Here is a 25,749-nt window from a genome sequence, read left to right on the forward strand (position 1 = left end):
GCACATCTTCTGGTCATTGAATTTGAGAATCACAAAGTCATTTAACAGCCTTAAGTACATCTCAGTTTGCAGATAGCGAAACTGAGGCAGAGAAGGGTTAAGTGACTCGGTTAGTCATGTGGCAAGTCAGTGGCAGAGACGGAATAAAAACCCCAGGAAATTCGCTTTCTGCTTTATTTCCTAGACAGCACTACCTCATTTATCATGAATGCTTCTGAATAATGAAAATCAAAATGTCAATATGTTTTCAAGCTAGAATTGAGAGGGAGGAAAATTCTATTTTGTACCTAAATGTTTGCATCCCTGCCTGCTTTGAGAGACTGTAACTACATTATCGCCCTAGTCCTGGCCATGAATGATGAAGGAATAACAGGTATGTTTAAGAAACGAATGGCTTATTTCAGGAGATGTAGAAAAGCTGCAAAGTTTGGATCCAGACCCAAATTCCATCCCAAAGTTGAGTGCATGACTCCAGGAGGGTGGCTGTGTGTCCTTCTCTGGTATAAACCTCTTGATTTTGTACCCACAGGTTAAGTGGGGTTGCATCCGCACCAGATGTTTGAGGGAGCTGTTGTGATGGATTTGAAGCTGATGAAACTGTTGTGACTTGGGTTTTTAAATTATGCCTCTCACTTTGAGTCAAGATGAACGGAGAACTTTAGCTCAAAGACGTTACCTGGTCCTACCTCTCTGCTCCAGCACTTGTGCACAGTTCACCAGCATTAGCCTTACCTGAGCTACAAGTCTCAAGCACTTGAATGCTGACAGCATCCCTAACATTGTTCCCAATCGACCCCTGTTTGGGTTTCCTTTGAAAAAATTCATGTTTTCCAGTGTGAGACATTTCTTTCTTGTTACAACTGAATTGTTGCCTTCATGCTCTACCAAGGAGACCCTGCTCTGTTAGCTGAAATGGGTTAGCTTGAATCAGCATCTTTAAGCCATTTTACTCGGAAGACAAGGAGGAGCCTCTTTAATTTGGGATGCCAGCATAAAGATGATTTTACATTGCATGATCTCCTGGGTTCGTTATTCCTAACAATTTTGATCATCATGTGTCCTTTCCATCATTGGGCCTGAGCTCTGTGCAGGAAGAATAGTGGGCTCAGAGGACCAAAGATCTGCTCCAGTGCAGAAATGTTCCCTCTTCTAACTAGCAAGTGGCAGCATATAGGCAATGCAGGAGTCAACACACCAAATCTTCCAGGGCCTTCTCTTCGAAGAGTGCTGTTGTCAAACATCTGCTGAAGACTGGACCATCTGGTCATGTTTTGTCCCCTGAGTTGCATGCATTCGGATGGCCGTCCAATTTTGAAACAATAGGAAGCTGTGCCTTATATCACTTTGGAACACCTGTGCTTATATGCACCTGCACACATGCTCCCTGAGTAATTCCATACTGAAGACATGGGGTAAAATCCTTGAATATGAATTCTGTGGCCTGCATCCAAAAGCATGTTACAAGTAGGAGAGAGAGTGATTTTTGTTTGGGGATGGGGCCCGTGGAAGTCAATGCCAAGTAGCCAGATGATCTAGCTGTGAAATGCTGAATTATTCCAGAGAATGCTGGTCTGTTTGTCTTATTGCCATTTAACTTTAGTCTCTTTAAATTAGCATCTGATAAGGGACCTGGTGCAAAATGTTCAAAAGTGATTTGGAGGCATAAATGATAGTTTCAAAAGGGACTTGGGCACGTAAAAGCCTGAGTCTTATGGAAAGTTAAAGGAACTTCAAGCTTTTCCATGTCCAAGTCACTATTGACAATTGGGTGAATGGTATAAAAATAACTCTCTGGAATAATTTCATTACCCATTAAGCGTTGTCATTCTTTGACAACGTGGGGTCAGATCCTCAGCTGATGTCTCCACTGGAGTTCATTGATCCACACCCGCAACGTGACCTGCCCCTATAAATTTCAATTTTGTTGTCACGTAGGAATCTCTTCTTCCTTAAATCTCAGCCATTAACTGGATTCAGAATTAACGAAAGCTGTGCGCCTGTATCTGGCTCCCACATAGGAAATAACAGAATGCCCCATGTGTTTCAGTCTCTCAACCTTTCTTTCTAATACGCTGCCTTGGTACCTTACTGGCTCCCTGACACTTGACTCTGATTACCCAAATAATCCTTGATCTAAGCGCATTAGGTGGAACAGTTGATCAGGACCATACAGTGAATCTGATGCAGAGAGTGCCTCTCTTTAATGCAAACCAGATGTGAAAGACTGGCAGAGTTGGTTTGTTTGGAGAACGACATGTAAATGGAATTCATTTGCTTGTTCATGTTTGCGGTGTCTGTTAATGTACATGTGATAATGGGATAAATGGTTACAGAAATGTTTTTGTTACAGACGTAATTACTGGGGCTCATTGTAAGGCCTATGCTACAAGATGCCAAATAGTGCTTCTGGAGTTCACTGCTCAGGACAGTCACAGTAAATCTGACTTTGCAGCATTCCAGGAAAGTGTTTTGTAAGTTTTCATTGGGGTGATGATGCACTTTGACAGTGGTTGTACATGCCCATTTTACTATCTAGCTTGGGCAAACTCCACATCAATGTTACCTCTAAACCTTCCATCCACATGTGGATCTTTTCCATTCACTTGCAGAATAATTTTATGTGCACTGAGGCATGTGCAAATGTGCACCATCAGTAGAAACAAATAACCTAGCCTTGGGTGCTCTGCTAATCAGCCGGGCGGTATCTGAATCTCTCCTGAGTAGCTGCACAAGTGCCCAGCTTTGCAGGAAACACTGCCCCTCAGGCTTCAATGCAACACTATATGGGCATAATGGTTGGCTTGCCTGCACCAGAAGGCAGGATCCAAGCAGTAATGTTCAGGCATGGTTTTGAAGGTAAACCCACAGGAGAACAGAATGAAGAATGGATGATTTGGTGTTGCTGTGCTTAGAGTTCATTATAAAATGTGACTGCATTTCTAAAGGAGAAGCAGATTTGTTTTGCCTGTCCTATGGCTTGATTTATTGCTGGTGCTCAGCAGGCCTTGACAGATTAAAGTAAAAACAATGGGAAGTCCTGTGGCACCTTATAGACTAATGGGTTTTTTGGAGCATAAGGTTTTGTGGGCAAAGATGCACTTCATCAGATACACGTCAAAAAGTATATCCCAGAATAATAGAAACTGGGGCCTTGAGGCAGCATGCCCTAGTATGTAGAGCACTGGACTGGGAGTCAAGAATCCTGGATTCTATTCCTGTCTCTGCCACTGTCCTACTGGGAGCAAATACAAAAAAGGGTTTCATGAAACTGATTTCTTCCTTGCATTCCTTCTGTTTTGGATCATAAACTTTCTGGGCCAGTAACTCTCTCTGATCTGTCTGTGCAATGCCTCCCACAGTTATTCCCTGATCTTGGCTCTGGCCTCTACTGTAATAACTAGCAAGCGGGAAAGTAGAGAGAGAACAATTTCTCATCTGAGTTAGGAAATGGAGTAGTCCATGGTCAGAGATGGTCTGTTCTAGATGGCAGAAGCTGCCAGGCAGAAGGTTTTTGCAATGGCATCATTCAGAAGGAGCAGGGGGAGGGATGCAAAGATAAAGCCAGTCCCAGCTGAAAAGAGAAGTAGGAGACTATGTTGGCTGCAGTGACTCTGTGGAGGACACTTCTGGGCTGATGGATGAAATGAGGGCTGAGCCAGTGGAGCTGTTCAAAGATACCTCTGGTGCTTTGTGTGGGGCGGGGGGTGAGGACAGCCAGCGTCCATTGCCTGTGTTGGTCTAGGAGAGCTGGGATTGAGGCGGAAGGGAATAATTCCTGTCTCAGGGAAAACATGGGATCTATTCAAAACCACCCTTGCTGATAGTCAGTGCTGATTCCCAATGTGTTGCCTCCAGTATTTATTATGCCCCAAACTTCCTCCTGTTTTTCAACCTTGGGCTGTCCACAGGGTTGTAATCCTGAGTGGTTGTCTGCTGACTCAGCTGTTTGCAAACAGCAGTGAGGTAGGAAATTTGGCCTCTCCAGGGGGCAAACATTAGATGATATCAAGAAGCTATTTGCAAGCAGAGACTCGGATGTGCTCTCTTTTTTCCACACCCTTTCCTGTCTGCCTGCTTGGTGATTTATGGTGAGACCCCTGGCACAGGGGAGCAGAGAGACCCATATCAAGGTCTCCAGGCTGCAAATGGAGCTAAACAGAGTGATAATGCAGCTCACAGAATATGGGAGGGGTGCAGGGTTGAACATGCAATTCTGATCTGTGATGTGCTCATTTAGATCCTGGGAGCTGATCATTTAAAAAGGGGAAAAATTCTCCTGGTGCCTGCCCCCACCCCTGCTTACAAATAAATCACTGTCCATGATACCATGACAAAGCGTGGATTCTCTCTATCCCAGACAAAGGGAGCTATGCTAAGGAACATCTTGTGGTAAACACAGGTCTGTTGCACTACATGGCCCTTATAGCCAAGTGTTTACAGCCATTTAGCTATGGTAAGTGGAGAGACAGTGTGATCAAGAGGAGCGGTACTGGGCTGGGAGCAAGACAGACATGGATTTTATTCCTAGCTGTGCCACTGACCTGCTGGATGGCCTTGGGTAAATCACTTCTGCTTTCTTCCCCTCTAACCCTGTCTATTCAAACTGTAACGCCCTTGGGGCAAGGACTGCCTCTGAGTGGTGCCTACAGCACTTGGCTCCATGGGCTTCTGCTGCTTTCAGAATTCAAATGAAGTGGGTTTATACGGGCACTGACAGTAACTCATCTCCGTGTTTACTAAATCCATAGCTGCCTTGTGGTTCTGGGTTTACCCTCCACTGCATGCTGGCAAGTTGAGCACTTCAAATGTAAGATGGAGCAGAACAGCCCTCTGCATCCAGCTTCCTTTTCAGTTTCCCAAGACTAACTTCAAAAAAGAAAAACTTAGTGGATTGAAGGAAAGTTTCACACTTGGGAAATTTAACTCTTCCATGTGTTTGTCATAAAATCATAGGGTTGGAAGAGACCTCAGGAGGTTGTCAAGTCCAACCCCCTGTGTAAAGCTTAGAGAGTCCAGGATTTGTTGTGGGAAATGCACTATTTTTAATAGTCATGGAAACTATTAGCAATAGGGTACTTTTCAAGGAGGAAGTAGGACCCAGTGGTTATAGCAGGGGACAGAAATCCAGGACTCTTGAGATTCTATTTCCAGCTCTTGAACATAACTTTGGATCAGGTGCTCAGAGGGAGGGAGTAGGAACCAGGATGCCTGGCTTTTGTTCCTGGCATTGGGTCTGGTTATTTGGTTCAGTCACCAGAAGAAGGGATTTGAAATATAGGAGTCCTGAGTTCAGTGGATTTGATTGCACCTTAAGCAAGTCACTTTACCTTCCTGCGCTTCAGAATCTACACCGACACTATGACAATAGCAAAATGTGGCTGCTCTGAGAGATTGCTGACGTCCAGTTCTTTGGGAGCTCCTGGAAAAGCGCAAGAGCTTGTGACGGTTCATATTTAACAGCAACCTGCTGATTCCATGTACGGAAGGAAAAGCTGGGCTCTTATCCAAGCACGAATGTCAGAACCAATAACAAACAGGATACCAAAAATGAGTGTCCAAGTGGATCCGTTAAAAAGCTGAAGTTACTGGCAAAACACCATTGCTTTTTCTAGGGCTTGAATTTCTCCCCAGATATTTGGAATCTATCAAAAAAATCAACTAGTCTCATAGACCAGTTTTTAATGAACAAATAAGCAGTGTATGTCGTATTAGTCTCCATGTGATTAAGTGTCAGAGGATGAGATGCACTGTTTTTTTCAGGATTATTTCGGGTTTCTTACCAGCTTTTTCCTGGCCCATACAAACCTGTTGGCAAATGAAAAAGGAAACATTATTTTTCCTAGGGAAGAAATTGCTTTATGAAAAAGTGCTTAATGGAGCATAACTGTCCAGGCCACGAGGTGTGGGAAAGAGCCACCAACTTGCTTTTTCCTGAGTGCTCCAGCCTGGCCAGTGCTGTCCTGGTGCAAGCCCGAGGTTGTGTCCCTATGCAAGCTCAACCTACCAATTTATAGAGACTGTCCAGAAAGCTGCTTTTTTAATGCTATGTTTTAATATCCGTGCGAAGAAAGGAATGTTTTCCTGCTCAGTCCTAAATAATGTTGTTTGGTTTTTCTATAGCAGGTTCCATTCCGGGGCCTGGAAGTGGTTAAGCAGCATGAATACATGTAGCCTCACTGATCTGCTCTGTATCCACATTTTACAGATGAGGAATCTGAGGCATAGAGTGTTAGGTGAGTCACTGAGTCCATGGCACAGATAGGAGCAGTATTCCCAGTAAGCTGAGTGCTTGGGTGGCTGCCCAGGAGAGATGAGGTTCCTCTCAGTTGACTACCACAACGCCCACAGCCGCCAGCTTGTGGTTTTATTGGAGGTGCACATCACACATTCCCTGGTACCTAGCAAAATTTATTCTGCCCCTGGATGGGAAAAATAGAGGGGAACAGTAGCTTGGAGTGTAGCTCAAGTGTCTTGACCTTCATCTAATGGTTTGCTCTCAAAAACATCCTCCTAGCCATGACTAGAGTCCTTTTTTGCTTCTCCAAGCTTGAACACACAATGGGATTTTTCAAAAGCACTCTTCCCTGAAACCCGGGATTAATTATACACAGGAACAAAGTGAGGCCAGTGTGTAACACTTTTGAGATACCCATTCAAATGGTCACCCACTACAGCTTCTCCTGGACAATCATGGTCTTCCACACTGTGTTCCCATCACAAATATGGATTTGCTTTCTCCACCCCTTTGCTGGTGCACTCTTATTACAAAGCAGTGCACAAACTTTCTCAGTCCCTGGCCAAAAGAGTTGACACTGCTGAGTCAGACACGTGCAGTGCACTGAACACATGCATGATGTAAGGGGACTTTCCTTCAAAGGGAAGATCAGCTTCTCTGGTGGAACCCCGCCTCTTGAAAATTTCCAGTAGTTTGCCTCCTCCAGCCGTCTGCTGTTAAACAGTACAAAGAGGCACTGGTAAGAGTGGCCCCCATCCAGCTTGCACAGGGAATTTCCTCTGGCAAGAACCACAAACAGTCTGAATCTGAAAGCAACTGGGGAATCCCCAAGTTCTTATTTTGTCTCAGATGGTCTTGAAACCATTTGAAACTGGCATTGTCCCCCCTGGGTTTGTGGCAGAGGAGCAGTTGACCAATACAGCTTGAATACTCTCAAATGGCCTTAGGCTTTGTCAGGCAACTATCTGTGCTCTGAACAGGCATACCACCACGTGTGCCCTGTAGCGGCTAGGGCAGGTCTGAGCCTGATGCACATAGCTGACAGCTCATGAGGTTAGCCAAACTAGAGCTTAAAAAATCCCAGGGTAGAAATGGGTGGAAAGTCAGAGGTTGCCTAAATTACCACCTTTGATGCAAGTAACCAAGTGTGGGCTCCTGGTGAGCAGTGAATTTTATTTTCAGCCTGTATTTCAGCCCCTTCAAAGTTCATATCAGGGTTCCCTGTAAGCTGTGCACTTGGGCCACCACCAAAAGAGATTCAGGTGTCACCTACAGAGCACCCATAGCCAGCAGCAGGAGTTTTTACTGCTGGTGCACATCCACACATCTTGGGGCACATAATAAAATTTATTCCACCCATGGATGAACAAGAACTTAAAGGGAATACTGGTTCATTTTATAAACATGTTGATGGTACAGTAATCAGTGTGTCAAAATGCAGCACAATAATGGGAGATTGTGGAACAGGCTCTGATAGTCTACTTGCTCCATAAGGTGAATGTTTAAGTAAGATGATAGTTGCTGTTAATGTTCAGGATAGGTGACTAATTGTCCTTAAGCATGTCTACTGCTTTCTCTCAAGTGATGGTTCATTTACTAACCTCTTCTTTTGTCAAATAGTCCTTCAACAAACTATTGGTCTATATCAAGAAAAAGTGGCTTGTTGTCCAACCAGCACACATACATTCTTTGCTAATGAAAACATAAAAACTATAGAGCTCTTCACAGGTATATTGGTTGTGGATTAATACCTGCCAAGCAAATAACCAGGTTCCACATTAGGAAGGTTGTGAATGTCTCCTGTTACGTCACAGGTTAGAGCTGAGCAAACAGCTGACTTACCTTTTTTTCAGCATCCAAAATTAACTTAAGTTTGGGTCAAATAAAACACGTTTGACTCGACATGTACTTGTACTTTTTATAAAAATTTTGTTTTGGGTTTTGTACACTTTCTGTTAAATTGATGTAGCCAACTTTTGAAATGAGATGTTACTTTGAAATTGTTTTGACTTATCCATTATTTTTCTTTGGGGGAGGGGGGAGCAAAACTCTTCTCCAGACTTGGCCTGAAATTGGAAATAGTTTTGATGAAGCTGAAATGGTCTTTCTTTGCAAATCTTTGCCCACCCTCCACCATAAATAACTTCCACTGGTGGAGGGGTAGGTTAAGTGGCTCATAAAAAAAAAAAAATGATGGTGTGAGCATCACCACCAAGCCCTTGATCACTGGAGTGAAAAGCAAATGGGAAATGCTATGGTGTGTTCCAAAGTTCTTTGCAGAAATGCATTCTGCTGTTGGTTCTTGAGCTGTGCAGAGGTACGATCAGTGGACCAGTCTAAATGTCACCTCCCGTTACACCTCATTACAGTGTTCTTCTGCCCCAAACAGCTGCATAATGTGTCTCTGTACTGTTAAACAACTGAAGAGGTTGCAATATTTTAAATGGGGCAAAGCAACCTGTGCATGACTGGTAAATCTGTTGAAATATGCAGAAAACAACATGGCATGTCACAAATATTAACTTTCTTAATCCTTCTCCATCTCTGAAGTAAGTAATTATTCCCATTGTACTGATAAGGAAACGAAGGCAGAGAGGTTAAAGTGATCTGCACAAGGTGACAAAGTCAATATCAGAGCAAGGTGGGAACTCAAGAATTCCTAAATCTTGATCCTATGTGCAGGTCAAGAGACTTGATGTTAATTGGACAAGAAAGAGATTCAGAACAGTTGTCTTGTTAGTCTGTAGCTTTGCAAATAACAAGCAGCCCTGTAACACCTTAAAGACTAACACATTTTATTAGGTAATGAGCTTTCATGGGTAAGATCCACCTCCTCAGTAAAATCTGAGGAAGTGGGTCTTACCCACGAAAACTCATTACCTAATAAATAAAGTTTAGTCTTCAAGGTGATACAGGCCTGATTGTTGTTGAACAAGAAAAATGCGTGAGACTGAATCCCTGGAGACCTGTAAGCACAAAGGATACATGTGATTGGAACAGACTGAGAGCCCAATGGAGGAAATGTCACACAACTCGATGTTCGGCAAAACGTTTTGATCAGCTCTTCCTGAGGACTATGTATATTGATTAGGTTCTGTTTTTGTTTTGTTTTTTTCAAATCCTCCATAACACTGAAGTACAATCTCTTATGGGGTAGCCTTGACATAACATGCATTGGCCTGTCACACACATTCTCCCATTTTCTCCTCTTACTGGAGTGTGTGGGCAGGAGTGTGGGCTGCAGCTGCATTGAAACTCTGGCTGTCACGCCAGTAAAATACGGCCCTCCGTGTCATAGAAAAGAGAGAGAGGCTGTGATGATATTAAGATGAACCAGGATCTTTAGCCCAGGCAAGAAGGGGCTATAAGAAAACAAAGGAAAAATATTGTGCTAAAATGAAGAATGAAACAAGAGTTGAGCAAGCAAGGCTGCTGTTTGATACTTGACTTGAGCGTTAACCTCATGCTAGCTACATGTTATGGCACTATTACCTTGTAACCCAGGATGTTTTGGATTCAGATATCTCAGATTCATCCCCAATTCATCTGTGAAACAGACACATGAGAACTCAAATTTACCCTCTACTATAGCAAAAGAAAAGCAATTACCTGTTCGCATTATCTATCTGATGATACTGTCACTGGAATCCATGTTACTTAGGAGAAACTCCCTGGAAAATGATTTGAGTGACACCATTGAAGTTACATCAGTCTTACACCCAGGTCAGAGGAGTTACACCAGAAAGAGTGGTAGTGTGATGAGGCCTAGAAGATGAGCTCAATTCTGTGCTCACTTGTTATGTGATCTTGGCCAAATTTTTTAAAAGTGGCTATCGATTTTGAACATCTAATTGTTAAAATATCCAACTTTATATGCCTTAAAGGGAAATGAATTTCAGAAATTGTGGCACATGCCCTTTCTGCAAATCAGACCCTATTAGCTTCTATTTTGCTGGACACCCAAAATAATTTGTAATATCTGAAAACCTTAGCCTAATTACTGTCCGTCTACCTCTGTAGCCACATCTGTAAAGTGGGAAAAATACCTGGGTCATGGGCACGTAATGAACCTTCAGTGGTGTTCAGGAAATAGTTGATGTTCCATGGTCAAGAAGGGACACTACCACATTGAATGTGTGACTGGCCTTTGCTCTCTCTCTCTCTTGCCTGAACAGGGATAGAAGGGGATTCGTTTTGCCAAGCAGCTGTGGTAGGATACTCTGAGACAAAGTCTTCCAAAGCAGCCTCTTGTTTTGCCACCCCATACTTTTGTGTTCCCTGACAACCTCTTGCTTGCTTGGCGCTGGTGAATGCAAATGAAGTTGCTAGGTGTGTACCCATGTTGGAGTATGAATCTTCCTCAAGGCCCAAACTGGAGCCATTTTAAAGCTGGTCCACAATTTTTCCCCCTTCGTATTCACACCCTGGGCAACAGAGAAGTTTCAGCTTTCTAAATGCACAATTTTTGTTAGTTCCAGTTGTCCAGTAGTTGGCCTTCTCCTTTCTATAAGTTACGATTGTTGTGTCTACTATAGTTTCCTGGTTAAAATCGAGAAACCAGTTAGCAGGACATATTAGAATGTCCTCTGGACAGATCTCGCTCACCCACATTATCTGTTCATCCCATCCCAAGCAAAGCACTCCCAGAGCTCTCCACTGAATGCTCCTGGGGTACCTTCCAAGTGAGACTCTCATTCTGTTGTATGTTGTCTGACTCATCCTGTGAAGTAAGTAGGTGGTGCTACTCCCAAGCTATTGCTAACTCGAAGAGGTTTTGACTTTCTATTTGAAAAAATGAAAGCTGAGCTTTTCAAGTAATCACCTGATTGTAGGAGCTGGGACTTGGATTGAAAAAAAAAAATGAGATGATGACATTGCAAGGCTTGGCTATATGGTACTGTATTGGAACTGCAGACAGGGAAATGGTGAGACTGATGATCACTGTCTACTTCCACCTAGCATTATCACCAAAGAATGGGTCTTTTAAATTGGCTTATTCTAGAGTGAAAGAAAGAGAAAAGTGCAAGTTCCATCTTAAGCAAAAATTGGAGCAGAGGAGATCATGCAGATTGGCCTCCCACCGTACATTGGTGGTCTTGTTCATCCCTCCAGACTCACCTCAAAAATCCTTGCTTGTTTTTGACTGTCAGGTCAAATTTGGTCCATAATTTAGGCTTTGCCAAGAAGAAAGTCTTTAAAGGCAAAAGAAGAGTTTCAGCAATATTTTCAAATTCAAATTGAAACTTGGTGTGGGGGAGGGAAGCCCCTCAAAATGGCCAAACTTCATCTAGCTCTGCTTCCAGCTAGGTGACGCTAGCCCCAGAAGCTGTCTGCAATGGGAAGCGGACACTGCATCTTCACTTTTCTTCCAGGGAATGAAATACACAAAAACAGCAGTAAAAATTTGGTGCCTAACTGTGGACTCCCTAGGTAAATGGCCGGATATTTTTTCTTTTTTTTTCAGAGGCTCGTGAGGAGTTCCAGTTCCCGTTCAGTGGAAGTTGGAAATGCCCATCACCTCAGAAAGCACCTTACAAATGGATTTAAGCACTTATCAGCAAGCACTCACGTTTGAATACTTTGGCACATAGTGAAAATATCTTAGCATTTCAGTAAGTGATCTGCAGCAAAGGTAGGAAAACTCTATTATTTATCAATGTAGTTCCTAGTGGCCCTAGCCCTAGACCAGGACCCCAGGTGCCCAGTGCTGTTCAAAGAGAACAAAAGGATAGTCTGTGTCCCAAAGAGTCTATCTGTAAAATAAGTGGATGCAGCCAGAAAGGGGAGGTACAAGGAAAAAGTAAGAAAAATACTGGTTCGCTGAAGTGGCAATATTAACACACCAGCTGAAATATATCCCGGTGTATGTATTAAAAATGCAGGCCTCTAGTAGTTTACTGTTGAGTATAGACTGTACTTGACTTCATTTGTAAATGCAATCTAGCCAGTCAAAGCATCCTCTCCAAAAACACCTCTGTTGCTATCCTTCATACACAGCTTTCTTTGGATGTGTTGAGGCAAGTGTGCAGTTAATGGACCAAAGTGTTGTGCAGCTGGAAGTTGAATAATGTGGGGGAAGGAGGAGCTGCTGTCAACTCTCTACTTGTGAATGTTTTCATTTATGTAGCCTGGTGTGTATAAAAAGAGCTTGCCCTAACCCCCAGTTGTGAATGTTTGTGTTACCCAGCTACACTCATGCCCTGAATTCTTAGGTGTTGCCCAAGGGCCAGCTTATGGAAGGAATTCTGCTGGTACTTTTGAAAAGAACACTTGGTGCTTAAATACCTTTTAAAAATCTGACCCTACCATCCTGTTTTCACCACTGGCTTGCGCACGTGGGACAATGGAAATCTGTAGTAGTTTTAGGCAGTTCTGAGAATGAGAAGCAGGCCTTGGGCTCAGGGAGATCCTGGTTGGAAATGTCACCTCGAGCGCATTGACATGCTTGTGGGCAGGCACCATGGGGGCACTGGCTGGCAGGGCTGCGACGTGCTGGTGGGATTCTTGTGATTAACTTTACTCGCGTATGGAGGAAGGCAGACAGGGGTGCCCTGGAGCTGCGCAATCCAAGCTAGAGCCTCCAAGGACAGCGAGGCAGGGACGCCGGTTGGGAAGCAGTGTGTGTATTTTGGCACAGCAGGGCTGGTTGCTGCTGTGGGTGGGTGGGTGAGAGAGAGACCCTCAAGTGCAGTATGGGGGAGACAGCGTGCCCTTGGAGGGGTGCGTGTGAGAGTGAGCGCGCCATTCAAGAGGGGTGTATGGCTTTCTCCCTCTCTCGCACAACCACACACCCGGCTTGAGCTTGGCTGGGTGTCTCTCTCTCGCACACGCACACGCGCGAGGGAGCGAGCCAATCTCCAGCGGGGTGTGTGTGCCGGCGGTTAATAGGGTGCCTCCCACTGCAGCTGGGTTTGCAAACCGGGAAGCGCCGCTGGCGCAGCTGCCTCTCACCCGCCGGCTGCTCCTGGCTCCGTCTCCCCCCCGCCCCCACGGCTCCGCAGGGCTGCGGCGGGCCCAGGCCATGGCCTCCCCGGCCATCGGGCCGTGCCCCTGCCCGCTGCTGCTGGACAAGGAGCAGCAGCTCTTCCTGCAGAGCCTCAGCGCGCACGAGAGGAAGAAGATCCTCAAGCCGCGCAGGCACCAGCCGCCGGGGGCTGCCGCGGGAGCCGGGCCCCAGCCGCGGGACGCGGAGCGGGCAGCGGCGCCCCCGGGGAAGGCTGCGGGCTGCGGGGAGCAGCGCCCGGCACCCGCCCGGCCGGACGCGCCGCAGCCGGGGCCCCGCTCCGGGCTGCTCCACCTGCGCCTGCGGCTGCGCTCCGGGGCGCCGCGGCTGCTGCCCGACGTGCGGACCATCTTCGAGCAGCCCCGGGACCCGCGCGTGCGGCAGGAGAGCGGCGCCGGCCACCGCTTCCGAGCCTTCGCCCTGGGCACGGGCTGGTGCGACCTGTGCGGGGAGGCGGTGCAGCAGCGCGCCCTGCTCTGCGCCAGTAAGTCTTCCCCCTCCACCCTCTCGGCAGAGCCCTCCGTGCGGCACGGCGCCCCCCAGCCCCCCGGGCTGCTGCCTGCTCGCGCCGGGTGACCCCCTGCCCCTCGCCCGCTGAGTGCGCCGGGTCGATTTCAGAGCCTCGTGCGTGGCCCCACGGGCAGGATTAATGCCCTGACCTTGCTGCGTGGCGTTGGGAATCTTTTACAGCCCTCGAGCAGAGCCCCTGTGTGGTGGGGAAGGTTATTCGGGAGTTCTCTGCAGGGGTATATGTGCTATAGGGGAGCTATTTCTTTCCCTGGTTCTGAATCCTGACTAACACACTCAGGTTTAGATTTTATTCCTTCCCCTATGGCTTGCTTATCACTTATTCCTTCCCCTATGGCTTGCTTATCACTTATTCCTTCCCCTATGGCTTGCTTATCACTTATTAAGCCTATTGCATCCCAAGGCCTTTACCTTAATCTTCAGCTTTGAGAACACTATATGCCTTCGCCTTTGTTCCTTTAGTGAATCACCTGATACTCAATGTATTTGCTGATTTATGCTTGATTCGGGGCACTTGCTTTATCTTGTTCGGTGGCGGTAAAGGTTTGCTACGTACATAACTGTGTTGAAGGGTGAGAGAATGGTTTGGTGCCTGGGGCTGTGTTGCTTTAAAAGGTGTGCGTTTATTGTGATATAACGTAATAGTGTCTATGCAGCACAATGGACTTGTTGCTACAGTGCTCAGAAAGAAGAGACAAATCCTGTTTTTTTTTCCTTTAGTCTAGCAGCAAAAAAAGCGTGTGTGTGTGTGTTTGAGGACATGCTTTGTAGTCAAGAGCTGCGCCAAGAGTTCAGTTTAGTCACTGGCACATAACACCTGTCACTTTGGCTTCAAGATTTAGAATAGCCTTTTCATGAGTCCTAGTGATGTTTAATAAAAAACATCTCTTACCATCCCTCTCATAGACTTTCTAGGAAGTTGCAGATAGAGTGCTCATAATGGTATTGGAAGATGCTCCTTGAGTTGTTATAGAATTTTCCTAGTTTAATGATCCATGGTCATTAAATTCATCTCTGGTGGTAAAGATGCCTAACTCTTCTGATGTCAGTTGGGGTTGCATCTGCTTATGGGACTTAGCCCCTAGAATGCAAGCTGCTCCTGAAACATTGCATGATAGATGTCTTTCTGCTAACATGCCATTATAGCAAAGTAAGGGCATTCCTCAATAAGCTGAATGACAAACTGGAAATGTAGCACACTGGGGGAGGAGAGGATTGATTGAACTTAATGATCAGTGTGGAACTGCTGGTGGTGTCAAGGGAACTTGGTTTATTGATTTTTTTTAATTGACTCTCTTGTATAGCCCATCAAATATTAAACTTTGATTGCTGGCTGGGTGTAGGTGTTGGGCACAGGAAAACAATCTCTGAATGTCTAATTCTCACTTCTCCAGCCCTTTCCATAATTGTTAAATATCCTTTTACCTTCGGTGTTGAAAGGACATTCACCCTAAGCCTGGGCAATAACATCTGATTGTTTAAGTAGCTGAAAATTACATTTTCCTGTTACCAACTCCTTATAACTGTTAATGTAGTTGCAGAGATAGAGAAGATGACAGTAATTAAATTTCTCTTGCCAAAAGATGGCACTGATAACCTGTGAAGGACTGGATCTGAATTATGTGAAGCAGCTAAATGTCTCTACAGTGATTTATCCTGTGGTATTCATTGGTTTTCCAGCCCAGCTTTGTGCAGTGCGTAGACCCTTGTAAAGTGTAATATACCAAAGCACCCTATGATTAAATTAGCTGTTTTTCAAAATAAACTATCTGGCAGGGGAGGCATGCTTCAGAGGTCATACTCCACAGCTGCATAGTCTGTGCTAATGTACTGTACTGTATTCCAATTCAAATAATCTGTATTGTAGATATGAATGGTCAGGGAGAGAGTTCTCTTCCTTAAAGTCATCCTGGTGGTGTATGTCATTAACAGCTTATGGAGGTATATCTAGTTACTAACTTTAAAGAACAAACGAACAAAACCTGAGACAAGAAACTGCTAAGTGAAATAAGTGAATTTTATTTTTTAAGGAAGTAGTTTGGTATCTGTTCATCTTAAAAACAGCTGTGATCTGCAAAAGGAAGTAAGTTGGGAATCTAAGGCCATGTCTACACTGAGAGGTAAAAATCGATTTTTAGATAAAGGAATTGCATAACTGGAGACAACTTAACTAAAATCAATGTTTTTCTACTGTCCCCATAGCGGGAGGTCGATGGGTAAAAAATTCTCCCATTGACTTCTCTTAGTCTTAATGAGGGGCAGGAATACTGGTGCTAATGCAGATGCTCTGTAAATGCAATTTAGAAAATCCCTACTAGGTGTGCTAAATCCAAATCTGGAAGATCAACTGTGGCAGGGTCACTCTTTCCTGTCATGAAGACATACCCTAAATATCTTCAGAGAGTTAGCCATATTAGTCTGTACCTTTGCAAAACCAAACAAAAAAAGGGCAGTCCTATAGCACCTGAAGGACTAATATTTTTTATTAGATGAGGAGCTTCTGTGAGAGATTCTTCAGATCTGGAGAACACTGATAACTGAGAGACAAAGAAACCTGGAGTGCTGGCAGCATAGGGTTTGAGGAGGGAGTCCACATAGCAGGATAACCCTGTAGTAAGGGTGCCAAAACCTGAACTGGTTGGGCATCTGGGGTTTCCAGGTTTATGGATTTTTGGGTGGCAGATGGAATAATCCTGGCCAGACCTTTGAAGGTGAGTCTGTGTGAATTTGGTCCTGACCAGAGGCAAGGAGTTTCTTAAGCAGATGGTATAGTTTCTTTTGCTATTTCTCAGTAGGATCAGAGGAAAGAGGCCTATAAATGTGGTGTTGAATAGTTGTCTGTCTGCCTCCTTTTCATAGTCTGATTTACTCATGATGACTACAGCACCCCCTCGTCAGCCAGTTTGATTATAATGTCAGAGTTAATTTTGAGACTCTGGACAACAGTGTGTCCAGCACAGCTGTGGTTGTGTCAATCATTTTTTCCACATTTTTTTTAAATTCTTTGTCTTTCAGTTATCAGTATTCTCCATATCTGAAGACATGGGTCTGTCCCATGGAAGCTCCTCACCTAATAAATAATATTGTTAGTCTTTAAGGTCCTAAATATCTTGACTTTTTAAAATCTTTTTCGTCTGCAATACCTGAGAGATTTGTGGCAGACTGCAAAAACGACCCAGCACACGTGAATGCATACCTGTCCTCAGCATCATTTTTGTTTCCAGCACTGCACACAAATCCTTCCACCCAAGCAAACCTTTGTCAGGAGTTAAAAGGCTCTGTCCCCACTACTGTTCTGTCACCTGCAATGACGGCAATGCATGAAAGTAAACAAAAAAACAGGCAAGTTTAATTTTATTCTACTGGTGAGACATGTTAGCTCATAGAAGTCAACATAGTGATGAAATGACCTTCCCTTCCTCTACTGAAGGCACTGGAGGAGCCATCATTCAAAGGAGATCTAAAACAAAGGTCTGGGCAATTTACGGTTATTAAAGCCCTAATCTTGCAAATACTTAAGCACATTGTAACTTTACTAGAAGTTGAACCTGTCTAATCCAGAACCCTCTTTTCTGGCATCAGCCATTATCTGGTATGATTTTAGTTAGCTGGACGGCCACTTATCATGGGCGTGGCCAAGTTTCTTGCAGTCCCATAAAGTTGTTCACAGCTCCAAGTCCGAGCTCTCAGTGTTGTGTGCTGAATTTAGCTGTAATTTACCCCGAAATAGTAGCAGAGGGAGCTGTGCTAGTCTATGTACTATCGAAACAAAAAAGCAGTCAAGTAGTACTTTAAAGTGCTACTTGACTGCGTTTTGCTTTTGTTACCCCTAAATATCTTCTAAGAGCCCAGTAAGCAGTGGAAGTGTTGGTAATACTGCTAGACAATTATTGTGGTTTGGCAAATTCTTTCAGCACTGTTCGGTTCCCGAGGGAGCTGGAATAGAGAAATTTAACCTGTACTATGACCCTGTCTCTCTCCCTCCCTCAAGGATGGAAGTCCAAGATCTTTTTCACTTTTCACAAGAGTGGGGGTTCTTAGATTAAGATACTGTAAACATGGGGTTTTTCTTTTTTTTTTTCCAGTGACGTTGTGTTTTAATGGCCTTTATCTAGGGAAAATGCCTGAGCACTGCAGAAGACACCATAATAGTGAAAAGAAATTGCCTGAAACAGTAGTTGGGTCATACACGATAGGGTGCTAATCTCACCCAACAGAGAAGATCACGCCTTTTGGGTTTGGTTTGTCATTTGCTAGAGCATAAAAATCACTGATTATAGCTGTAACATGAATCCTGGAAACAGCTGGGAAAGAATGATGAATACACTGACAATCTATTGGTGGTTAGTCTTGCTAGTGAATGTATTTGTTCTTGTGACAGGATCTCAATTAAAATTAATAAATAAGTGTTTTGAGTCACTTTGAGCCATTATCTAAAAACGAAAATAGTGCTTGGAGGTGGACTGCTGATCACACCTTCAGCTATCGAAACAGATCTCTGTTGCTGTGCTTGGTTCCTGACTGTCTCCAACTTGATGTGACCTCTGGGGGTCATAACATGCTCAGCAACCACAGCTTAGTTAGATGATCAGTTATTTGGGGGTCCGTCATCCTGTTCTGGGTTTGTGCAAAGTCTTATGGGCTCTTAGGCAGGGTTCCCTCTAGTATTTTCCATCTGTGGGTGGAATGAGTTTTGTCATGAGCACAAGGCATGTGCAGATGTGCACCACCAGTAGAAACACGTGGTGCCCACTGTGGGCTCTCTGCTAATGCACTGCATGGCATTGGAGTTTCTCCTGGGCGCAAGTGCTCAGTTTACAGAGAACACTGTTCTAAGGTACTTCCACAATACAAGCACTCAGTGTAAAACGTGTACCCGTGTGAAATGAATTTAGTTGTCTCTGGTACCTTGTGATATCCACCCACATCCAGGTTGGCCCTGTGGTTGGCAAACTCACCTGAGAGGTCAGGAGGTGTATTAGGCCCCTGAAAAATGAAATGCCTATCGCTTATAAGCCTGCTTCTCCCTTATGTGAGAGGCACTTGAACGGGAAATTTGCTTTGCTTTTTCCTAAGTTTGTATTTTATGGTTAGATTCAGCATGACCATCTCCATCTCTCGTTCCTGATTCCTTTCATAAACAATTGATTGTTCTCCCACTCTCCTGCAAACATAAACTTAAATCGAATGGGTATAGAAATTGAGTGAGGGGATAATTCATAGCATCGTGACATTGTCTGGGCTTTTGGTGGTTATTTCATCCGCTTCCTGTAGGGTGCCAATGGGTTAGTGAGAGCGTGAGAAAGATGAGTAACACCCAGGAAATACCGTCACCTCAGATTTGGTTGATAGTTAGATAGTTAGTGTGTCTACTAATGATAGAGATTGCAGCACTGGATGATGCTTCATGATGAGCTGGTCTGTCTGAGTTCCTGGCAGTGGATGCAGTTTGCAAGAGTTTTGGTAGACTGTTTCTTTGGCAAGCAGGCAGTATCACAGCTTGCTCTTGGCCCATAGGAAGGGCTGTGTGTGGCAGTGATGGTTTTTTTTCTTGGCAGACATATATTCTGTGCTGGCCTCTCTGGAGCAATTAGTTCCCTGTTCAACCCTTTCTGGTTCTTCCTACTTTTATGATGTATCATCTTTGATGTTTGAATGTTTGCCGGGCTTGGCAATTTGATTGCAAATGTTTCATTACCAATCGAGGTAACATCGTCAGTCAGTGCACAATCGTGTATCATCTATTATAGCACAGAAAGTTGCCATTTTCACTCTTTTGCATCTCATGATTCTCTGTAAACGTTTAAACCCTGTTTTGGATCCAGGTGCAAAGTTGGGGGCTATTCGCAGTTTCATTTGTATACAGTTCTGGCTCTGGTCCATCTTCATTGTTTATTTAGCCTATTCTTTACCCTCCCGTGGGCTTTACCTGGAATGTGATGCTCAGCGTGTTTTCCAGTTCATATTTCTGTCTATATGACTAGTGAATGTCTCATCCCAGTGCAGAAATTTATGCCCAAAGCAGAGCAGCACATGCGGAATGTGCAGTGGGAGAGTCCCCCAGTTTCAGGAATCAAGGGAGAGGAAGATGTTTAGTTCAGAACTTCTCCAACTTTTTTTTTCATGGTTGGTGTTTATGGTTCTGCTATTTTAGAAAAAAAAGGTGGGGGGGAGTAGTCCGTGAGAGCAGCATGGTGCTGAGCAAAGGCACAGGATTGGCCAGAATTTTTTCTTTTTGTGTGAACTAAGAGCATGTAGAAATCCCCTGTTTTTGATTTCCCCTTTCTAAACTGATGGTAATAAAGAAACCCTTTCCAAGAACTATTTTGGATGGATTCTGTTTGTTTCCTTCTCATGGAAAAGCTGAATGTTATGACAGAGCATGTGCCATGTTAATGTCAGAGTAAAAACCTTTAATTTCATGGAGACAGTCTTCCTTGTGGCAGCTGGTAGGTTCAGATTCTCTCTCCTATGACTGGATCCAAAGACCACTGAGGTTAATAGTCTTAATGACTGCAGCTGGACTTGTCTCAAACCTTAATAGCATTTGTGGTGTTAGGTCCTGAAACCAATCCCATTCTAATCAATGGAAGTCTTTCCAGCAGCTGGATTAGATCATTCAGGATCCCTTTTTGTGGGTGGCTTTGGGAAATTTTGATGCATAGTGGAGAAGTGGATTGTTCAGTGGGCAGTATCCAAGAGTCTTGTGCCTGGCTTCTCCTGCGACATGACTCAACTCAAACAGATGCCTGGGGAGAATAACGTGGGCTGTCTCATTGGGTCTTTTTCATTTACTCCGTAGGTCAGACTCTGGGTCTTCACATGCCATCTGCATTCATGTCAAGAAATGATGGGGTGGTGGTTCCACATGTGGATCAAGAGCAACATATGGCCTTTGTCATCCTGTTAGAGTTAATTAAGAAACATTTAGGCTTCAGTTGTTAAGCTGTGTTGATGCAGCAAACTAAATCAAGTACCCAGGACGAGACTCAGCTATTGCACATGATTTCAACTGAGACCTTCAAGATCTCAATGGGAGAGACTGAATGCCAGGCTCTCCTGCTTCCGACCAGGTAGCTTGGGACTTGGGAATTTCTGGGGTGTGGAGGGAGCTCAGAGAAAAGATGCGTCTTGCAATGCTTTCTAAGAATGTGGCTAGGTGGGAAAAGTGTGGGACAGAAAGCAGTTGCTTGAAGGAAAAGCTGATCAGTTCCATTCAGGACCCATCGTCCAGGATGCCGAGAAATCAGGCTGAACTACTGACATGAGCTCCATTTCTGATGAATCTTGGGAGAGAGAGGGGAAAATAGGGGGTGAAGACTGCTAGATCAAATGCAAATCTCAGATACCGTGAGGTCAGCAGCATAGAGGTGGAGGAAAACTGACCAAGTATTGCCACCATGCAATGATGATGGCCTGAAATGACATCATTTGGGGTCCAAAACCTGTCAAGGATGGTGCAGGAACTGTGACTTGCAAGTTAAACACCTTCAAACCCTACTTTTCTCAATTGTTGGGCTGCTGTCATACATATGCCTGCAGATATCTAGTGTGATGCATCTTTTAGTAAAGGAGTGAATAGAGCTATTAATTTTCAAGTTCTGTTGAGTTAGAATCGTATTTATTTGGTTCCTTCTTTTATTCCCATGTGTCAACCTTGACCTTCCTGTGAGAGATCACTTGTCCTTTGTTACTGGGTTGCAGATGTGTGAGTACTCCACTACTCCTACAGTGCTGAAATCTGGTGCAATGCCTGCTTGTGGACCACAAATTATGGAGCAGAGGGGAGGTATGTCTTAAATTTCAGATTCCACGTTTTAGGGTCATCAGTCTGACTGCTTACAAAACATAGGAATTGGCTGTATTGATCCTGCAGCCTCCAACTAGGAGAAAGTAAGACCATGGGAGTTCTCTAGTCAGATATAATGGATTCTGGGTCCACAGTGTGATGTTGCCAAAAAAAAAAAAAGGGGGGGGGGGCAAACATGATTCTGGGACGTATTAGCAGGAATGTTGAGAGTAAGACACGAAAAGCCATTCTTCCACTCTACTCAGTGCTTCCTAGGTCTCAACTGGAGTATTGTGTACAGCCCTGGGCACCACATTTCAACAGAGTTGTTGCTCTTTTCTAGACCTTCTCCGATTTCTCCATGAGAATGATTAAAGGTCTGGAGAACATGAGCTGTGAGGGAGACATGAGAGCGGTTTTCAAGTACCTCAAAGAGGGTTACAAGGAGGCAAGAGGAAAATTGTTCTCCTTGGCCTCTTAGGATAGGACAAGGAGCAATGGGCTTAAACTGCAGCAAGGGAGGTTTAGATTAGATATTAGGAAAAACTTCCTAACTGTCAGGGTGGTTAAATGCTGGAATAATTTACCTAGGGAGGTTGTGAAACTTCCATTGCTGGAGATATTTAAAAACGGGTTAGACAGACACCTCTCAGGGATGGTCTGCATGGTGTTTGTTTCTGCTGTGAGGGCAGGGGACTGGACTCGACCACTGGAGGTACTTTGCAATTCTAGTGTTCTATGAGTTTTGCCAAGGAAGGTTTCAGAGGCTAGCTGGCTGTTGGCACTGATTTTGATAGCTACTCCCAGTCCTCCTTGTGACAATAATTCACTTTTGGTCTTCCACCCCAGGAAAGAAGATGCATGTTACCCATCCCCACCATTAGAACTTGGTATTACTTGGTTAGCCTTGTTCTTTCTCAGTGGTCAAATCTGGTTTCCCTTCCAGCCTCCCATGCCCTTGTTTGTTTCCCCAGTTGGCCGCTGCTGTGAAAATTCATGGCTTATTTTCATCCCCAATGAATCCAGGTGACTGGGCAGCCATTGCCTTTGGAATTGACCCTAAAACAATGATTGCTTCTTGGGAGTGTTTGTGGCATGTTGATTGCATCTCCTGGCAAAGCCTCTGCAACAGGGCCTTTCTTAGCCAAACAAGCTCTGTGGGCCACCATTAGTCCTAATGTCTACCAAGCCACTCTTCCTATCCCTGTTTTATGGCTCTGCTTCCTCTGGCGAGGGGCTAGTGCATTGAAAGCTGCAGATCCCTGCCAGAACTATTAACAGAGCATTGAACCTGTGAAAGAGCCATTCAAGTGGCATTGAAGCCCTTCAACAGGTATATGCCAACCCTGAGTGTATACTGTCAGGTTCTGAATTCAGTGTGTTAGTCTTCAGGACCTGAGTTTAAAATTTGCTTTAAAATTATTTCGTTAATGAATTGGTGTGAATTGTAAAATCACATCCCTAAACAATTGTCATCTCGTTGGGCTGCTGTGGGGCATAAGGGCATCAGTTAAAAGCACTGCATAGGGCCCCATAAATCCTGTGGAGTTGGAATCCAGTTCCTTCAGTCTTTAGCTATTGTGCGTTCAGCTGCGACAGTCGGAGCTTTACAAAGGAGAAAATGCTTCTCAGTGAGCAAAAACCTCCTTGTCATTCTGCATGTTTCTGCAAGGAAGATGAGTCATGGGACATGCTGGAGAGGAGGCCTTGAAGCGCAAATGGAGCTGGGCGCGTCTCTTTGGTTCACATATGCAGCACTCACTGAGCTTGGTGCCACTTGGGCGTGGGCATCTGAGAGAAGAATTTGTTCCTTAGCTTCTGCACTGTGACCCTGAATAAACAACGCACTTAGGTATGTGCCCGTCTTTCGGCACCTGCTTCCATCTGTCCCTGTTCATCAAGCCTCTGAGCTCGTGCTTAAATACTCTGCCAAATCAGGGCCCATTTCCTTAGCAGGGAAGTTATTTAAAGCCCCCCCCCCCCCCAACTGTTCATGGACTGCTGCGTATTTCTAATAGCACTAGTTTGTTTAAGGTGTAAGAACAGCCACACTGGGTCAGACCAAAAGGTGATCTAGTCCAGTATTCTGTCTGCCAATGCCTGATGCCCCAGAGGGAATGAACAGAACTGGTAGTCAGTCATTCAGTGATCGTTCTCCTGTCTTCTGTTTCCAACTTCTGATAGAGGCTAGGGACACCATTCCTTACCCATCCTGGCTACTAGCAGTTGATGGACCCAGCCTCCATGAATTTACCTAGTTCTTTTTTTGAACCCAGTTAAAGTCTCAATCTTCACAACCTCCTCTGGCCAGGAGTTCCACAGGCCTCCTGTCAGCTGTGTGAAGCAAAACTTCCTTTTGTTTTAAATTTGCTACCCATTAATATCATGTGGTGACCCTTAGTTCTTTTTTTTTTTTTAATGGGAATAAGTAAATAACTTTTCCTTATTCACTTTTTCCACACGTCATGATTTTAGAGACCTCCGTCACATCCGCCGTTAGTCTCCTTTTTCCTAAGATGAAAAGTCCCAGCCTTTTCAGCCTCTCTCTATATGGCACCAGTTCCAAACTGTTAATCGTTTTTGTTGCCCTTTTCTGGACCCTTTTCGTGAAGGGCCAGAGATTGGAAGCATGTTGCTAAATGGATTTCTTTTCCTGACGTTTGGTGCCTGAGGCCTAGCGTTTCTGGTGGTAACTGAAACTATAAAATAATCTAAAGAAGGAAGATATTTTTACTTAGGGCCTATCTATAGAGTTTAAATCCATAATCTAGTGTATAAACTTGACCTGAAGGTGTGGGGTTTTTTTTTTGTTTTGTTTTTGATTTTTGTTTTTTTTGCCAGCTGTTCCTTTATTCTGCAATTAAAACTTTTGAGACTTTGACTTTTCACTCTGAAATCAGCAGAAGACTGTCACTTGAGTGGAAAAAAGGATATTGGGGAAAAAAAGTCTTCCCAATGAAAGGATGGGCCCTGCTCTCTCTCACACTCTGTCTGCTGTAATCTCTTCCGTTAGCTTGTTTTATCTTATCAAATAAAAAGTCCCAGAAATAGAACGTTTTCCATGGGTAAGAGAACCAGCCCTGTGATACACAGCATTTGGCTATGTGCATTCCTCATGAAAAAAGGTCCCAAAGTGGCAGTACATTATAAATAAATAATATTGACATTCTTCCTGCATGGAGGAAGAAAAAGAGGCTTCAGCTAGAAACGTACATAACTTGCAATGATACACGCTGCCTCTTTCAATAACATTCTGCAGCCGAATGCTGCCCACTCGCCTCTCTAGCCTGCCTCGGTTGCTTAAGCCCAAAGAAGCTATTGATCTTCTGTTCCAAGGATGACACAGGGGAAAGCAGAGGCAGCCACTTGCTTTGGGGTTGTAACAAAAAGAATACGCAAGATATTCAGGCATTTTCCCAAGTCAAGATCTTGGTCCGAGGGTCTTCACTTTTTCAGGAGACCAAGCAGCGAGGTCTTACTGGTTAAAGGTAAGTACTCATGCAAGTTTGTGTGCCGGGCATATTGGTTGATTGCCAAGAAAGCAGATTGCAGCTAGTTGTTAAACATCATGGGATTTGTGCAGTATTTGACATGTGTGAGAGTGTGTAAGAAATGGGTAACAAACTGCAGGTGGGTCTCCTCTGCCCCATGCCAGATACTGAAGGTAAACTCTACCCTAGACTTCGTATTCTTCTGTATGTTGATATTGATGCTATTAAGCAATTTAAGTGTCTTCTGTTCAGTCTCTGATGCTTAAAAATTGTGTTTTATGAGTAGATTATCCCCAAATGCTGCAGTAATGCTGTTGTGAGTTCGTTGTATTAGGGATGTTAAATTTCTGCTTGCATAAGGAAAGCTTGACTTTCTAACTAAATGTGACTCTCTTGCATTTGCTCAGAAGCTGATTTCAGATATTCGAATTCAAAGATTTAGCAATTGACCATTACTCAAAAGTGTTCTCACAACAGCTAGTTTTGTTATTTTGGGAGTGTTCTGGTTTGGAAAAAATAAGGCAAGACTTACTCACTTAAAAATTGGGTTGATGGTCTCAGGTAGAAATGAGTTCCTGTGAAATCTTTGGACTGTAGACGCAGAGTAATCTTTTTGACAAAGAAGAATCTGCAGTTGCTGTACTGGCTGTTAAGTAGAATGTCCAAAAAAGGTGCTTTTAAGCATGCCTGTACTCAAAATGAG

The 25,749-nt window shown here is 44.3% G+C and overlaps 2 protein-coding genes across 4 annotated transcripts in view; both read left to right on the forward strand.

Moving 5' to 3' along the window:
• The window catches only part of IKBKE (inhibitor of nuclear factor kappa B kinase subunit epsilon), a 35,295-nt gene extending 32,282 nt beyond the window's left edge, over positions 1 to 3,013 (forward strand). For both annotated transcript variants that reach the window (XM_074977329.1, XM_074977330.1), the window contains one exon: positions 530 to 3,013. In XM_074977329.1, coding sequence (XP_074833430.1) covers positions 530 to 563 — 34 coding nt within the window. In that variant the 3' untranslated portion in view covers positions 564 to 3,013. The remainder of the gene's footprint in view (positions 1 to 529) is intronic.
• A 10,159-nt stretch (positions 3,014 to 13,172) lies between these two features.
• Positions 13,173 to 25,749, forward strand: part of RASSF5 (Ras association domain family member 5) — a 96,253-nt gene continuing 83,676 nt past the window's right edge. Inside the window, exon 1 of one of the 2 annotated variants that reach the window (XM_074977724.1) lies at positions 13,173 to 13,722. In XM_074977724.1, the coding sequence (XP_074833825.1) occupies positions 13,257 to 13,722 (466 nt within the window). In that variant the 5' untranslated portion in view covers positions 13,173 to 13,256. Of the gene's footprint in view, positions 13,723 to 24,776; positions 25,044 to 25,749 lie in introns of those variants that run through there. The other variant, XM_074977725.1, reaches the window with a different exon arrangement.

The sequence above is a fragment of the Carettochelys insculpta genome, chromosome 26, assembly GCF_033958435.1.
Source record: "Carettochelys insculpta isolate YL-2023 chromosome 26, ASM3395843v1, whole genome shotgun sequence".
NCBI classification, from domain to species: Eukaryota; Metazoa; Chordata; order Testudines; family Carettochelyidae; genus Carettochelys; species Carettochelys insculpta.